This window comes from Rhinolophus sinicus, linkage group LG01 (genome assembly GCF_036562045.2).
Source record: "Rhinolophus sinicus isolate RSC01 linkage group LG01, ASM3656204v1, whole genome shotgun sequence".
NCBI lineage: Eukaryota > Metazoa > Chordata > Mammalia > Chiroptera > Rhinolophidae > Rhinolophus > Rhinolophus sinicus.
The window spans coordinates 156,637,327-156,654,552 of NC_133751.1; the positions used below are offsets into that span (position 1 = coordinate 156,637,327).

At 34.9% G+C, this 17,226-nt stretch overlaps 1 protein-coding gene across 1 annotated transcript in view; it reads right to left on the reverse strand.

Annotated features, from left to right (window-relative positions):
• TLK1 (tousled like kinase 1) overlaps positions 1–17,226 on the reverse strand; it is a 125,179-nt gene that overhangs the window by 78,218 nt on the left and 29,735 nt on the right. Inside the window, exon 2 of the mRNA XM_019727410.2 lies at positions 7,024–7,142. Within this exon, the coding sequence (XP_019582969.1) occupies positions 7,024–7,142 (119 nt within the window). The remainder of the gene's footprint in view (positions 1–7,023; positions 7,143–17,226) is intronic.

Genomic DNA, 17,226 nt, shown 5'->3' on the forward strand with positions numbered 1-17,226 from the left:
TCACTAAAATAAGAAAGAATCATAACACTGAATGTGGTAAGGATGTGGAACAATTAAAATTCTTACATCCATTGCTGGTTACAGTAGGAAATGGTACAAACACTTTGGAAAACTATCAGTTTCTAATGAAGTTAAAACATACACCTACCCTCCCTATTCCACTCCTAAGTATTTTCCCAAGAGAAATGAAACATTTATCCACAAAAAGATTTGTACAAAAATATCTATGGCACCTTTATTTGTAACAGGCAAAAACTGAAAACATCCAAATATCACTTTACAAATAGATAACAAATTGTGGCATATCCATACCACAAAAAAGAATGAACTGCTGAACAGCAACAACATGGATATCTCTCAAAAATATTATGTTAAATGAAAGAAGCCAGATACAAAAGAGTACACTGCATGATTCCATTTAAATGAATTCAAACACAGGCAAAACTAATCTGTAGTGACCGAAATCAGACAGGGGTTCAGGAAAGGGGTTTGAGAAGTGGGCAATGACTGGAAAGGGGCAGAAGAAAACTTCGGAGGGATGAAAATTGTTCTATTCTTTGTCTTGTGTGGTATTTACACCACATAAACAATTCCCAAATCTAAGATAAGGAATATACAAAGTTTACAGTAGCTTTGTTTGTAATTCTCAAAATATTAGAAACAACCCAAAAGTTTCTCATTTAGGAGAAATGGTGGACACCAACGAATCTCTCCATTTGAAAGGCCCATATTCTCTTTTGTAATTAATAACCAATCTATAAGGTAAAACTTTGAGACCTTGTTCTCCACAACATTTTACTAAATGGTTCTAGCATCCATTGACGATCCCGGCCTTAATCAATAATCATACTGAGGAATATGAAATGCTAATTTTTTGATTCTACATTCCTCTACATCAGTTGACTAACATTCTTCTAAGAGACTACCACATAACAAGCATAACCTAGCTTGGTTCCTAAGTATTAAAAAGAAGTATGGTTATATGTGGAATCAAAAGAACAGAATAAACAAACAACACAGAAACAGACTCATAGATACAGAGAACAAACTGATAGCTGCCAGATAGGAGGGGGGTTGGGGGGCTGAGTGAAAAAGATGAAGGGATTAAGAAGTACAAATTGGTAGTTACAAAATAGTCACGGGGATGTAAAGTACAACATAGGGAATATAGTCAATAATATTATAATAACTACATATATAGTGCCAGGTGGGTGTTAAACTAATTAGGGGAACCACTTGTAAATTATATAAATGTCTAACCACTATGCTATACACCTGAAACTAATATAAAATAATACTGAATGTCAACTGTAATTGAAAAACAAAAAGTGTGGTATATTTATACAATGAAATATTATTTAGCAATAAAAAGTGACAAACTATTGATAACATACAACAACATAGAAAAATCTCAAATGAATGCATTATGTTAAGTTAAAAGAAGTCACACTCAAAAGGCTGCATGTTACAATACTTATTCCATTTATATGACATTCTTTGGCAAATCTACAAGAACAGAAAACAGATCAGTGGTTGCCAGGGGCAACCTAGAGGAGTTGACTACAAAAGGGCATGGGTAATACTTTGGGGACTATTTTATATCTTAATTTGTGGTGGAGGTTACACAATTATATATATTTGTCAAAACTTATAGCAGAATTATGTAATAAACAGCGCTAATTTCATTATATGTAAATTATACCTTAGTAAAAACCATGGGGAGATCACATAACTGAACACTTAAAATCTATACATTTTATTGTGTATTAATTATGTCTCTATTTAAATAAAGTAATTATTCAACTCAATAGCTGGAAGGAGAGCCACAGAGCAAACCCAAAGTAACAAGTAAATTATGAAGACAAAAATGAATGGGAAAGAAAACAGTGAGATAGATTAAAACCAAAATCTATTTCTTTGAAATAGTGGTTAGTTGGAGCTCTGGCAAGAATGTACAGAAAAGGAAAATATGAAAGAATGAAAAGAAAGGAAATAACAAAGGCGGTTTTTAAAAGTATTATAACTATACACTTAAGTTTGAAAAGCCTAAATGAAATGGATTAACAAACTAAGTAATATTAAAGAAATCAAATGGTAGTAAAACACCTCCCTTCCCAACAAACCCCAGGCCAAGATAGTTTTAAGGGTAAATGCCTAACCATCTTCCCATGAACATTTCCTATTATATACAGGATGTTGATAATACAGTGAAAGGGGAAGCAGTTCACTTTATGGGGCTCATGATACTGATTCATACTTATAAAACAGGTAAGGTAGGGTGATGAAAGTGTTCTGTATCTTGAGATGGGTATGGATTACTACGAGTATACACACTTGTCAAAACTCACTAAACTGCTACTCTTCAGGTCTGTACATCTATTTCTTCTATAAGCATTTATGTATAAATCCTAAATAAAATAGTTATACATTATATCCAGTAAATGTATTTTTAAAAATAGTATATCGGGCGGACAGGTGGTTCAGTTGGTTTGAGTGTGAGCTCTGGGTAACAGGGCTGCGGGTTCGATTCCCACATAGGTCAACGAGCCGCGCCCTCCACAACTAGAATAACGACAACGAGCTGCAGCTGAGTTGCCGCTGATCTCCAGGGCAGCCGGATGCCTCAGGTGGTTGGAGCGTGAGGTTCCACCCAACCACAGGGTTTCTGGTTTGACTCCCGCAAGGGATGGTGGGCTGCACCATTCCCCCCAACTAAGATTGAAAGGACAACAACTTGACTTGGATGGAGCTGATGGGTCCTGGAAAAAACACACTACTGTTCCCCAATAAAAGAAAGTCCTGGAAATACACAGTTCCCCAATAAAGTCCTGTTCCCCTTTCCCGATAATATCTTAAAACAACAACAACAGTATATCATAACCAAGTAGGGTTTATCCCAGAAATGCATATAAGGTTCAACATTTAAAATTATTAATATAATTCACATTAGTAATCCAAAGGAGAAAAATTTTATGATTCTTTTTAACCAAGAACAAAAAATGACTTTCACATAGTTCAACACTTATAATTTTTAAACAAACAAACTTACAAACAAACAGTTCTTAACTAACCAGGAATAGAAAAGCTCTTCTTTAATTTAGCCATGGTTATATATACAAAACCTAGTATATAGCAAACGTTACACTTAATGGAGAAACTTTAGATGATTCCTGTTGAACAAGACATAGTACTGAAGGTCATGACCAATATAAGGGAAAAGTATATATATACATGAGGTGTAGGAAATAAAACTATCATTTTTGGAAGACAATTATTTCTTTTGGAGAAACTTAGGAGAGAATCAACAAACTACTACAACCAATAAAAGAGACCAACAGCAAGACTGTTGCATACAAGACAGAACCAACCTATAAAAATCAAAAACCTCCTAGGTTGGGCCGGCCCAGTGGCCCAGGCAGTTAGAGCTCATGCTCCTAACTCCTAAGGCTGCCGGTTCGATTCCCACAAGGGCCAATGGGCTCTCAACCACAAGGCTGCCAGTTCGACTCCCGCAAGGGATGATGGGCTGCGCCCCCTGCAAATAAGACTAAAAGGACAACAACTTGAAGCTGAACAGCACCCTTCACAACTAAGATTGAAAGGACAACAACTTGACTTGGAAAAAAGTCCTGGAAGTACACACTGTTCCCCAATAAAGTCCTGTTCCCCTTCCCCAATAAAATCTTTAAAAACAAAACAAAACAAAAAAACCTCCTAGGTTAGCAATAACCAATTAGAAAATATCATAAAAATCCTTTGGCAACATTTTAAAGTATCCAGGAATTAGCCAAAAATAAAAAAATAAAAACTAGCCAAAAATTCTTAAGAACTCTGTAAAAATTGAACAAAATGGAGAGACATTTCATGTACCTGGGCGGGACAACCTAATCTTGTAAAGATTCGGTACTCCATAGATTAATCTATAAATTCAATGCATTCAGTATAAAAATTCCATTTGAATCATATGAGGAAAAAAGATACAAATAAGCTATTACAGAAAAAAGAATCCCCAAACACTAACAAGCAAATGAAGAGATGCTCAAATGTTATGAGAGAATAAAGACCCATAAATAACTAAGTCACCCTTACAAAGGATTAAAGAAGAGACTTGCTCTACCATATAAAAAAGACATACCAAAATACAACAGTATTTTTTTTTCTATGTGATACTAGCACAAGAACACAGACCACTGGAACATTAAGAGAAATTTCACAGACAGATCCGTACATATACATGGCAACTTAATATATGATAACGATGGCACCACAAATCAGTAGAAAAACATAAATGATGTAAGAAGCATCATTGAGAAAACTGGCTCAGTAGGTGGAGAAAAACAAAACTGGATCCCTATCAGTATTATATAAAAGGTGAGGCCTAGCTGAACTAAAGAGCAACTATGACAGTGAAACCATAAAATTAATAGAAGAAACTGCAGAATATTTTGTGGACTTGGTTTGGGCAAGAAGTTTTAACTCTTAGAACTCCATCAGGGTCCACTGGACCCAATTTTAGTTTTTGAGCTTCTTTTTCAAGCAGTTCTATTTGTAAAGACTGACATTTTAGGACTTATTCTTTCTTAGAGATCATCCAAAGAGTAAAAATAAAATTTACCTTAAAAAAATAAGATGCGTTCTGTCTTGCAATTAATTACCAGATGTCCACAGGATCCTTCTGTAAACCTTTAATACATTATGGGATCTTATTGATCTCATTTTTCCTATATTTTGTTACTAAATCATCCAGAAATTACTTCATCATTACTTATAATTATTCCCAACTATGTTAAAATGAACAAACAAAAACCACTAAAATAAAAAGAAAATGGAAGTGTGATGGTATGACAGGCAGCAGAATGGCTCACAATGATGCCTGAGCCTAATCCCCAGAATCTGTGACTATAACCTTTTATGGCAAAAGGGTCTTTGCAGATGGATTAAAGGTTAAGTACTTGAATTGTAGAAATTACACCAGATTATCCAGATTGGTGCAGGCCCAATCTACTTACATGAGTATATAAAAGTGAAGAACCTTTCTTGGCTGTGGTTAGAGGGAGATTAACTTCCACCAGAGAAGAGTAAGAAAGATGCAATACTGCTGGTTTTGAAGACGGAGGACCACCAGCTAAAGAATGCAGGCAGCCTCTAGAAGCTGGAAAAGGCAAGGAAAAAGGTGCTCTTCTAGAGTGTCCAGTAAGGAATACAGCCCTGCAGCAGACACCTTGATTTTAACACAATGAGACCAGAGTAAGACTTCTGACCCTACAGAACTATAATAAATTTGTGTTCTTTTAAGCAACTTTGTGGTCATTTATTACGGTAGAAATATAAAAACAATCCAGATTTAACGACCTAAATAGATGATGCAATAGTGAAATAAATTATCACCTTTCAATTATCTTCTTGCCTTGCCAAAGTACTGTACCATCTTTCAAGAATGTATAAAAAACTAGAGATACCTGCTTTGTAGTATGATTTTAAGCTTTCACTGACTCCAACTGAGAATTAAGAAATATCCATCGTCCAACCAAGATGGTAAAGAGAAGAAAACGACGGAGGAAGACATTTTATAATTATCAGAAAATAAATACAAAGAGACATTTCAGCACCTCTAGACTATAAAACTGATGGTGACACTATTAGTCAAACATAGTCATCAAATGACATTATCCTAGACACATTTTCTCAAAGTCAAAAATCAATAAATTGGACAATATATTTACAAGGAAAAAGGGGAAACATGGTATTCTTATCAGTTAGTCATTCAACTGAAGGACTTCGTCATAGAATATTCTGCAACAAGAATCTGGACCATCTTATTGTGCTCAAAGGATTCATGACAATATCCTTTATCTTTATGTACAAAGATTTACTTGATATGAAGAGGTTTCTTTCAGTATGTTTAAATTATTAAAATTTCTAATAAAGCTGATTTTCATTATACCTTTATTCCTACTGCTATAAATCAGTGGTAAAATAACTTAAAAATAGCAAAAAGGTCTATTTGACCCAGATGGTTAATGACGATGTATTTTTTTTAGCATACCAAGCGTTAGTCAAAACTTCAGAAGTAGACAATCAGGCAAAAAACAGGTGAGTATGATTACAACAAAATTAAAGAATCCTGTACAATGATGGACACCACGAACAAAGTTAATAGACATAAGAAATGGGAGACGTTATTTGCACTGCATACAACCGACATGGAATTAACATGTGGAATATACAGAGAACATGGAAAAATCAGTTTGGAAAAAAAAATGAATCTTGATCAAAATACAGGCAAAGAATTAGAACAATTTATAAGACTCTCCAAAAGCTAACAAGCATACGAAGAAGTGCTCAAAATAACTGGTGGTACAAATAAAACAATGAGATATTATTTTATAACTGAAAGACTCTCAAGAATAAAAAGTCTGAGTAACGCCAAGTGTTTCTAGGATGTGGGGATACAGACATACTCTGCACTCTGCTCAAAGTGCAAATTAGCTTTGTACAACTGTTCTGAGTAGCAATCTTGCACTATTTATTCAGCTTAAGTCTAAACATATCCTATGACCTAGTAATTCTGCTCTTGGAAAAGTATCCTAAATAACTGCTCACAAAGGTCCGTAAGAGAACAAGTACAGGAAATTCACTGCAGTGTGAGGTAGAAGGGAACTGAAGACAGCGTGATGTCTACCACTGAAAAGCCTAACAGCTGCACCATTGAGTGTTATGAAGCAGTGGCTACCGGTAGGTAGGAACATACACAGACAGGAACACGGGTGATGGGACAAGGAAAACACAGAGGACAGGAAAGGTAAAAATTATGTAAAGGGAGAAAGGCAGCACCATCTACCACATTCCTTTTTACCCCTGAACCTAATCAGGTTTACAAGCACTGAATTTTTTTCCTATACATTATAAAAATTATAGTAGTATTTTACTGTTGAGCACGTATGTAGGGTTCCTTTACAAACTATACTTTAGAACACTTCATACAAGGAAAAACTGTCAAATAACTGTTAGAATGTTACTCACTTTCGCTCCAACACTGCAACTGCCAGTGCTCCCAGTGCTCCCGCTCGCGACTCCTGTAAATCTAGCTTCCAGTAACTCTTGTCTTCTTGGATCCAGACTATGAAGCTCATCCATTGCACCTATTAAGAAAACACACACACACACACATATATGTCTTTATATACAAACACAAAATACATGTGTTTAGTTGAGATGTCAATATAAACTTAATGAATAAATTCCACAAACAGATGAAAGTAAGAGACTTCATGGTATTTATAATGTCCACACTCAATTACCAAAAATGACTTACAGTGGATTTCCACCACTTTTGACAGCAATCCATACTAAGAAATATATTTTCCACCCAACTCAGTACACAGATACATACATATTTTATGTGTATAAATACTTCTTACTGCATGCAGTGCACACCAATATTTTCTAGTCTATTATAATCCATTAAAAAACATTGGTTGTTAAACTATTAAATTGATTTCATGAGACATTAATGGACCATGGGTCCACAGTTTGAAAAATGCCACTCTAAAAGTATAATTTCCTTATTTTAACCTTGTACACTTTGGCACTGACATTACTACTTAATTATTTTGTTTATATATACACTTTATCTGACTCCATTTTATACTAGGAAGGATTATTTTATCACTGTCACATTCCCAAAGATTTTTTTGTACAACTTACAGCTTTGGTAGTTTTCAGTTTCTATGAGAGCGATGAAAAACACACACAAATACATTAAACAGAGCATTGAGGTAACCTCCGTTATTTAAAAATCACCTTGAGAATTAAGGGAGAAAAATTAGCACCCTTATATAATTGCTACTATGCAAACTAAAGCACCACAAATTTTAGCTAAACTTCAATTAAACTTTTAAAAATTCTTTTATCCCGGGGTCAAATATATGGTGATGGAAAGAGAACTGACTCTGGGTGGTGAACACACAACGTGATATACAGATGATGTAATACAGAATTGTACACTCAAAACCTATGTGTTTATACTAACCATTGTCACCCCAATAAATTTTAATTTAAAAACAAAATTATTTTATCCATGTCTGCTAATTCTCTGCTGACATAAATGAATGATTCTCAAGGGGAACAAGGATGGTATGATCAAAATCTAGAATCACATGTGGAACATTTTCAAACAGCAGTAGACCCCTTCCACGCACCGACATTCCTCTTGCAAAGGCTAAGAACTATTACTGCAGACCTCATTTAAAGTTTCCTTCATTACCTTTAATCTTCATCTGGACAGAGGACTGGAAGGATAATGGCCATTCTTCCTTCCGTGTTTACTTGCATCCCTGAACCTGACTACAGCTTCCTGTACTGTATCTTCCCTTTCATCTCAAAGAGGTAACCACCTTTAAAAAGCTGAAGCTTTTGATTCTTGATTTTGAACCCATTCCTTCTTGATATCCAAGGGATTTTGCATTTGCCTGAATCCCATCTCTTGCATTTTTCTCTTCCTTTCCTCCTTTTGCCTTCATTTATACATGTTTTTTAAAAACCACTTTAGATTGAATTCCATGCTATTAATATCATCATTTAAGTCCTTCCTTAAACTGGAGATTTATAGGTATATTCTTCTTAGGTCCCTGGAATCTGGTTTCTATTATAAGTACAATCCTGACAATGTACTTTCAAGTATCACCATTGCTTCTAACTTTTTTCTGATGCTGCTATTAGATCAGAAATTGTGTAGTGTTCCTTTCTTGGGAATCACCCCTCTACCCCCCACCCCCCCAAAGACCCACTATCACTTCTTGGTTTTTAAAATATAGTTCTAGTTTTCAGAATTCAACCATGTCTTTTCTGTTTCTCTTCTTCTCTGTTAAATATGAATACTCCCAAGAGTCAATCCATATAGCCTTCTGTTCTCTTTTCCTACTCCCTCTGGCTTTCAACTGATGCTTCGCAAACGAAACCTAGTATATGTCAAGTCAGTGAAGTCTTCAGCTCGGCACTGTAAATAAAGAAGCAGTAAGATAGGCTGGCCTCAAAGAGCTTACAACTCAGAGCTTCTGCTGTATAAAAACTCCCAATTCTACCCTGGCACAGGATTATTTTGAAAATATTAAATCACACTTTAAAAATAGTATATAGGTGCTTTAAATATTCTTGTACATTATTTTGTAAAGAAATGTTTCGTTTAAGTAAATACCTACAAGTGGAATTGATGGGTCATAGGGATATTGCATATAAACTATTTAAAAAACTGCTAAAAGCCTCCAAAGTAGTTGTACTATTTTACACTCCTATGTGCTTACCAATACTTGATGCTGACTTTTTTTAATCTTTCTTATAGCAGTGTGAAGTGCTATCCAGCTTTGATTTTGCTTTGCACGTTCTAGATTACTAGTGATGTCAGCACCTTTTCATGAGCTTACTGGCAATTTGTGCATCTCTATTGTTGATGCTGTGGGAAGGGGCCACATACTAAACCTCACAAGCTCAGGGGAGACCCACATGGCAGGACCTACAAACTCAGAGACTGAAATTAAACACATAGGATGGTCTGCACATACAAATTCCTAACTAAAAGTGGGTCATACTGGGTAGTCACATCCTGGGCCTGTAGTTTTCTTGACAAAGGTCAATCTTTACCTTAAGTGAGCCTGTCTATTGTCTTTTTGCATCCAAGATAACATACCTGTGTAATGTCACAGTAATCTTTTCCAGACCCCTCAGGGCACAACAGCTGCACCAGAACAGGAGACCACAGAACCCTTCATTGATATCTTGTTCTCCAAATACCATCTCTATGTGCTGCAAACGTTAACTATCCTGTACCCACCAATGTAAAACAAGTACGTATCTGTTTTATTTTTCATCCAACCCCAGAGATTTCCTGCTTTGCTTTCTCCCGCCCCGTTAATCTACCACCAATAGATTTCATGGAACCCTCCTTATGTCTCCTACTTTGATTCTAAAGTATAAAATAAGCTGTAAAACTGCCATTCTTAGGAACATTTTCTTAATACACTGAGATTTTGCTTCGCAGCAATTGTCAGTTTGGCTCAAATAAACTCATTACAATTCTCTACGGGTTTGAACATTTCTTAAATGGACAATGTTGTTAAGAATATTTTCAAGTCTGCTGCCCAATATTTTATTAGCTTGTTACTGATATGTACTAATTATTTATGTGTTGATTATTTATGTCAGATAATAGATAGATGATAAATAGATAACAACATTTCTCTAAGTCTTTACATTTCCCCCCATTTTCTTTATGGTGTTTTGACAAGAAGAAGCGTTTAATTTTGGTGAAGTGAAAATTACCTAATTTTTCTATTTATGGGTATTATTTTTCTATTCTAAGAAAAGTTTGCATGCCTCAAAGTAAAAAAATAAATATATTATCTTTGTAAGTTTTATGTTTCTCAGTTGAGGTCCATGATTCATCCTAAATTAATATTTGTGTGTGGTATGAGGTCAAGGATTTTATTTCCCATGTATTTTTCCTATTTTATTACCATCATTCATTACAAAATAAAAAAGCAAAATTCTGTTTCACCAAGTCTTGGTGACTTTGTCAAAGTAAAATATAATAATAAGTATATGATTACTGGTATAAAGACAGATACATATACCAATGGAATAAAAAAGAGAGCCCAGAAATAAATCTTCACGTACATGGTCAAATGATCTTCAACAAGAATGTCAAGACCATTCAACGAGGAAAGGACAGTCTTTTCAACAATGGTGTTGGGAAAACTGGATACTGGGAAAACTAAATATCCACATCCAAAAATATTAAATTAGACCCTTACCTTAATGCCACATATAAAAATTAACTCAAAATGGATCAAATATCTAAACATAAAACCCAAAACTATAAAAATCCTAATTAGAAAACACAGGGGAAAAGTTCCAGGTCACTGGATTTGGCAATGATTTCTTGGATTTTGAAACCAAAGGCACAGGCAATAAAAGAAAAAATAGATAAACTGGAGTTCATCGCAATTAAAAACTTCTACGCATCAAAGGACACTATCAAGAAAGCAAAAGGATAGGCCACAGGATGGGAGAAAATATCTGCAAATCATGTATCTCATAAGGGATTGATATCCAGATGTATAAAGAAATGCTGGGGGTGGCCGGTTAGCTCAGTTGGTTAGAGTGTGGTGCTGATAACACCAAGGATGCTGGTTCGATCCCCACATGGGCCACTGTGAGCTGCTCCCTCCTTAAAAAAAGAAAAAAGAAAAAAGAAATCCTACAACACCACCACCACCAACAACAAAAATTTTAAAATAGGCAAAGGGCATTAGAATAAACATTTCCCCAAAGAAGACAGACAACTGGCCAAAAAGCACATGGAAAGAGTCAGTATCATTAATCATTAGGAAAATACAAATCAAAACTACAATGAGATACCACTTCATACCCATTAGGATGGTTATTAACCAAACGAATAGAAAATAACAAGTGTTGGCTAGGATGTGGAGACACTGGAACCTTTTTAATGCTGGAATGTGAACTGGTAGTGCTACAGTAAAAAAATGGTATGGCAGTTCCTCAAAAAAATTAAACAGAATTACCCGTATGTTCTAGAAGGTCCACCTCTGAGTACATACCCAATAGAAGTGAAAGCAAGGACTCAAACAGATATTTGCAGGTTTTTTTTTCTTTTTTAAATTTATTGGGGTGACAATTGTTTGTAAAATTACATAGATTTCAGGTGTACAATTCTGTATTACATCATCTATAAATCCCATTGTGTGTTCACCACCCAGAGTCAGTTCTCCTTCCATCACCATATATTTGATCCCCTTTACCCTCATCTCCCACCACCGCCCTTACTCTCTGGTAACCACTAGACTATTGTCTGTGTCTATGAGTTTCTGTTTCTCATTTTCAAACAGATATTTGTACATCCATACTGATAGCAGCATTATTCACAAAAGCCAAAAAAGCTGCAAGCAACTTAACTGTCAACCAACAAATAACTGGATAAGCAAAATATGGTAAATACATAAAATAGAATATTATTCAGTGTTGAAAATGAAGAAAATTTTGACATAGGCTGCAACACAGATGAACTTTGAAGACGCTGTATTCTGCTAAGTGAAACAAACCAGACACAAAAAGACAAATACATACTGTATGATTCCACTAATATGAGGTTTCTAGAGTAGTCAAATTCAGAGACAGAAGGTAGAGTGGTGGTTGCCAGGAGTTGAAGGGCGTGGTGGAATGGAGAGTTTGTGTTTAATGCATAGAGTTTCAGGTGGGGAAGACAGAAAAATTCTGCGATGGGTGGTGGTGATGGCAGTACAACAATGTGAATATACTTAATGCTACTGAACCATACACCTAAAAATAGTTAAAATGGTAAATTTTATATGATGTGCATTTTACCACAATTTATAAAACTAGTTTTTAAAAATGAAAAATAAATTGGACTTCACCAAATTTTAACTTTGCTAGTTCAAAATACCTGGTTATAAAAATGAAAAGGCAAACAACAGACTGGGAGAAAATGTTTGCATGCCAGGTATGTGCTGGATGTCCCCGCTTTGGCTTGGTAACCAGTTGACTGCCCACTGGAATTTAGCAAGAAGATGAGGACACCGGTCCCTACTCTGACCTGGACTGACTAATGCTATGGTACTTTGTTTCTCATTGTTTTGTTTCTTAGATGGATAGCTTCCTCTAGGACTTCAGCCCTCTCCCATGAGGTCCTAAAGGAAGCAATATACTCAAAGCAAAAAACAGACAGACAAAAACACTCACAAAACAATTCGTTTCTAACTGAAAATCCTTACTAGGGTTGCCAAGCTCACTGCAGTGCTTAATACCTTCTAAAAAGTTTTTGTGATATTTTAAGATGCAATACATGAAACAGTCCCTGGTATAACTCCCGGAACATAATGGATGCTTACCAAATATTAGTGTTCCTGTCTAAGAACCTAACCTTGAACCTTACTTCGCGAAATGCAGTTCATTGACCAGCAGCACCTGTTATCACCTCAGCTGCTTAGAAGAAACGCAAAACCTTCAGTCCCATTCCAGCCCTACTGAACCAGAATCTGCATTTTAACCACATCCTCAGCCAATTCCTACATGCATTCATATTTGTAAAGCACTGCTATAGAAAAGTCCACAAAATTATTCTGTAAAGGGTTAAATCATAAGTAGTTTAGCCTTTGCAGGCCAATACGCCAAAAGAAAATGTAGATGCTTATATGAGAGAAAAACTTTTTACTGAAAAAGTTCAAGATACAATGACAGTATAATATTTTATAATATGTAAGTCTGATTCCCACATGGGCCAATGAGCTGCACCCTCCACAAGTAGACTGAAGACAACAAGCTGCCGCTGAGCTGTTGGAGGGGTGGCCGGATGGATCAGTTGCTTAGAGCGCAACCTCTCAACAAGGTTGCAGGTTCGATTCCCACATGGGATGGTGGGCTGTGCCCCCTGCAACTAAAGATTGAAAACGGCGACTGGACTTGGAGCTGAGCGGCCCTGGAGAAACACTGTCCCCCAAAGGTCCCCAATAAAATTAAAATAAAAAGAATGAAATTTGGGGGGTAACTTAATTCAAGTTGCCTAGCTGATAATGCTGATCAAATTTTATGTGTTTATATTTGAAAATACCTTTTCTGACACAGATACTGACAAATACTGACATCAATCCACAAGCACATGATTTTAATTGAGCATATTCATTACTTCAAAGGCAGTTATAAAAGTCTATTAGATTCTTCTGATATTTGCCTTTCAGTCTGTCATTATATTGCAGATTTATCACTTCCAATTGAAGGTTAGATAGAAGTTCCTCAAGTGCACAATTAAATGGATTTTGAAATATGGAAACTTTTTGCAATTGCATCAATATCTGGAAAAATACTGCTGGAACTGTATAGTTTGAGGTTGGAAAATATATTCATGCAAGTTCATGTGGGAATGAAGATCTCACTTTGACAGCATGAGATGTGTGTAAAGCAGCTTGATGTTATTTGTGATTCAAACAACAGTTGCCACTGACTTTACTGTAGCTATGTAAGCACTATTTTGCCTTGTAATTTTAGGTTAAATTCATTTAAAAACATCTCCAAGTCTGCAGAAAAGTCAATTTGTACTTTATAATAATAGTTTGATGGCCATCTTCTTGGTTCAGAAAAATTTCAATCTCAGTCCTGAGCTGAAAAATTTGCAATAAAATATTACCACTGCTAGGCCAGTCAGGATATTCAGCTTCTATTCCTAAAAAAATGTATGGAGTTGATGCTAGTTAAGCCCATGAGAGCAAATAAAGTTCACCACTGACAACACTGATTCAATAACATAATAAATTCAAATATTTTCTGCAAAATGCATGCTGATGAATAATACCATGAATTACCATAGGTTTTGAACACCTCATTTTTATAAGCTTTGTGAATCTGTCCAAATAAGCCTCTTTCTGTTCTACACATATTTTCACCACCATCAGTTGTAGCACATCTTAGCAGATTCCACTTCAGATTGTACTTTGTGTTTTCTCAACTTTGAAAATATTCTTGCCTATAGGTGTTCTACACAGACTATTCACAGAGGCTAATTTTTTTGCCACTTCAAACTTGGAATTGACACCTTGAACAAACAATAACTGAGTAGTATCAATAACACCTGTCAACTCAAGAGCCACCGATAACCACTCTATATCACTTGCCTTGTTTTGTAATTGACTTCAAATGCCCTCAACTCTTAAATCAACTGTTTTTGTCAAAAATAGTCTAAAGCAAGTTTATTATTGCTGAACACATTTCTTTAACTGATGCAATCAAACATAATTTAATTAACTCACAATCAGTATATGGCTTTCCTCACCTGGCTAACAAAGGAGCCTCTCAAAACTTATTTTAGTGGCAGCCTCATTTTAAATTTGTAGTTTTACAAAGAAATTTTGGTGATGAGATATGCCATTTTAAATTGACTGTTGCTTTAAGAAAATTGAGAGTTTGGAATACTGTGGTGTATGTTTAGTCTAGTAATGTCAACATATAAAGTATTCTATCACAGTATCACTGCATAATAAGAACAATGTTTTGCTTATGTAATTCAATAAGAAAACAATACTGCACTAAGCCTTAAAAGCATGCCACTCAGAGTCCATTTTTCTCTTTTCTTGTTTTGACATGATGGATATGCACTGGTATAAAAAAACAAAATAATTATTGCAGACTGGCAATACACATGACACTCAAACACTATGAAGTTATAACTGCAGCTCTGAAATTTATAGTGAACCAAAGGCAGTACGAAATGATGAGAATGGTCACAACTACTCAGCTCTGCCATTATAATGCAAAAGCAGCTGTATTCCAATAAAACTTTATTTCTGGGCACTAAAATTTGAATTTCCTATCTCACAAAGTATTATTCTTCTTTCAGTTTTTTTTTTTTCCCCATGCAAAAATAGGTAGTTTGCTGACTCCTACTGTAGTTAACACATTTCAAAGATTTTACTCTTTTATGGAATCAAACTGTCATTTCTGACACCAATTACAGGAGGTGAGATTTCCTAAAGAATATGTAATTTCACCATAATCCTTTAAATTCTTTATTATACAATATGTGTGTACACTTTGAAAAAGAAATTAGAAAAGCCACTATAAAGACCATACATACCATCCTTCAAGGGTAATACCCCATCTCAAAATACAACCATCTGTCTCCTAATTATACTACCACGCTACTACTCTTACATAACTATTCCCCAAAATCTACTGTAAACCCAAAACTTCATCAGTCACATCCTATCCTATGAAGAAAATTTCTAGGGAAACATAAATGAAGACCACAATTTGACTCATGAGAGCAGTTTGTCATGGCCCCTTCTAATAAACATTTTCTCTCTCCCTCTTTCACACACACAGACACTCACTCAAAAACTCACTCAATAAATGTTAATTATGAAAGCATGGCCTCCCAAGGTGGGCAACCTAAAAAAGGATGCATGTATTTGGACATATTATTAGTTCTGGTTAGTCACCACTACTTTATATTATATATAACCTATAACCTAGCTATATATGTTTCCTAGTTATATATAACTTATATAATGTAGGTTAGTCAATGTTACTTTTTTATGATATGAATCAGTTTTTCATTATATCATTTTTTAATTACCGTTAAGTCTTCATCTTCCTTGGCAGACAGTAAAAAAAAAAAAAAAAGAAGTATCAAAATAACTAGAACATATGCTTTCAAAAAGATATCACCAGTTACCAAAAAGTAAAAGAAATACGTTTGTTCACTAAGACCTTTCTAACAGCAGATTAACTGCTGCTAAGCAATCACCTCACATTTTTAAATTTAAAACTTCCTGAAGTCTGAAAATATCTTAACTCATTCCAGATTTTAATTGTACTTTTCATATTACATCTGATAAGCTGATTTATACAAAACAGTTAAGGTTTCTGTTCTATTAATACTTTTCACATTATACCTGATAAGGCAGAGAACTATGATTAAAAACAGAAATACCATAATCAAGTTAGAAATTATTTCAACAAGGTAAAATATTCCATTAAAATCATTCCTCTTCATTAGTTTTTTAGTGCATTTAAAAATACACAAAATGAAAAGAATAAGAGGTCTACACTGTTCAATACTCTAGAATTATTTCTGACTGTTGCCTTTAAACATCCAGTTTTACATGGTTAATAAACAGAACATATCTATTTTCAGATACATCATTTTCTACCATGTATTTAGTGAACACAGAATCACTTTTGTTGACTACATTATATTCCAACATTTATTCCACAGTTTGATTTCCTATTTAAAACCAAATATTCTCATTTTTTGGTAGGTAAACGAACATGTTAAATGAGCTATCACAAAAACAGCCCAATATCGTGATTTTCCAATAACTTTTCTCCCCCATGAAACTAATTAAAACATCTCCTACATTTTTTTCCTAATGACTTGGTGGATATTAACATTTGTAAATTTAATCCATTTAGAATTCAATTGAATATATCTAGACTATTTTCCAAAGGAACATGCCATACAATTTCTTACAAATGCAACCTTTCCCCACTGATGTTAAATACCCTCTCCTGTCATCTATCACATTCCCATATAAACATGGGGCTCTTTCTGTGCTTTGTTCTGCTTCACTCAACTACCTATTCCAGACAGAGAGAGAGAATCCATTCATGTACACATACAAATATATATGTATTGTACAT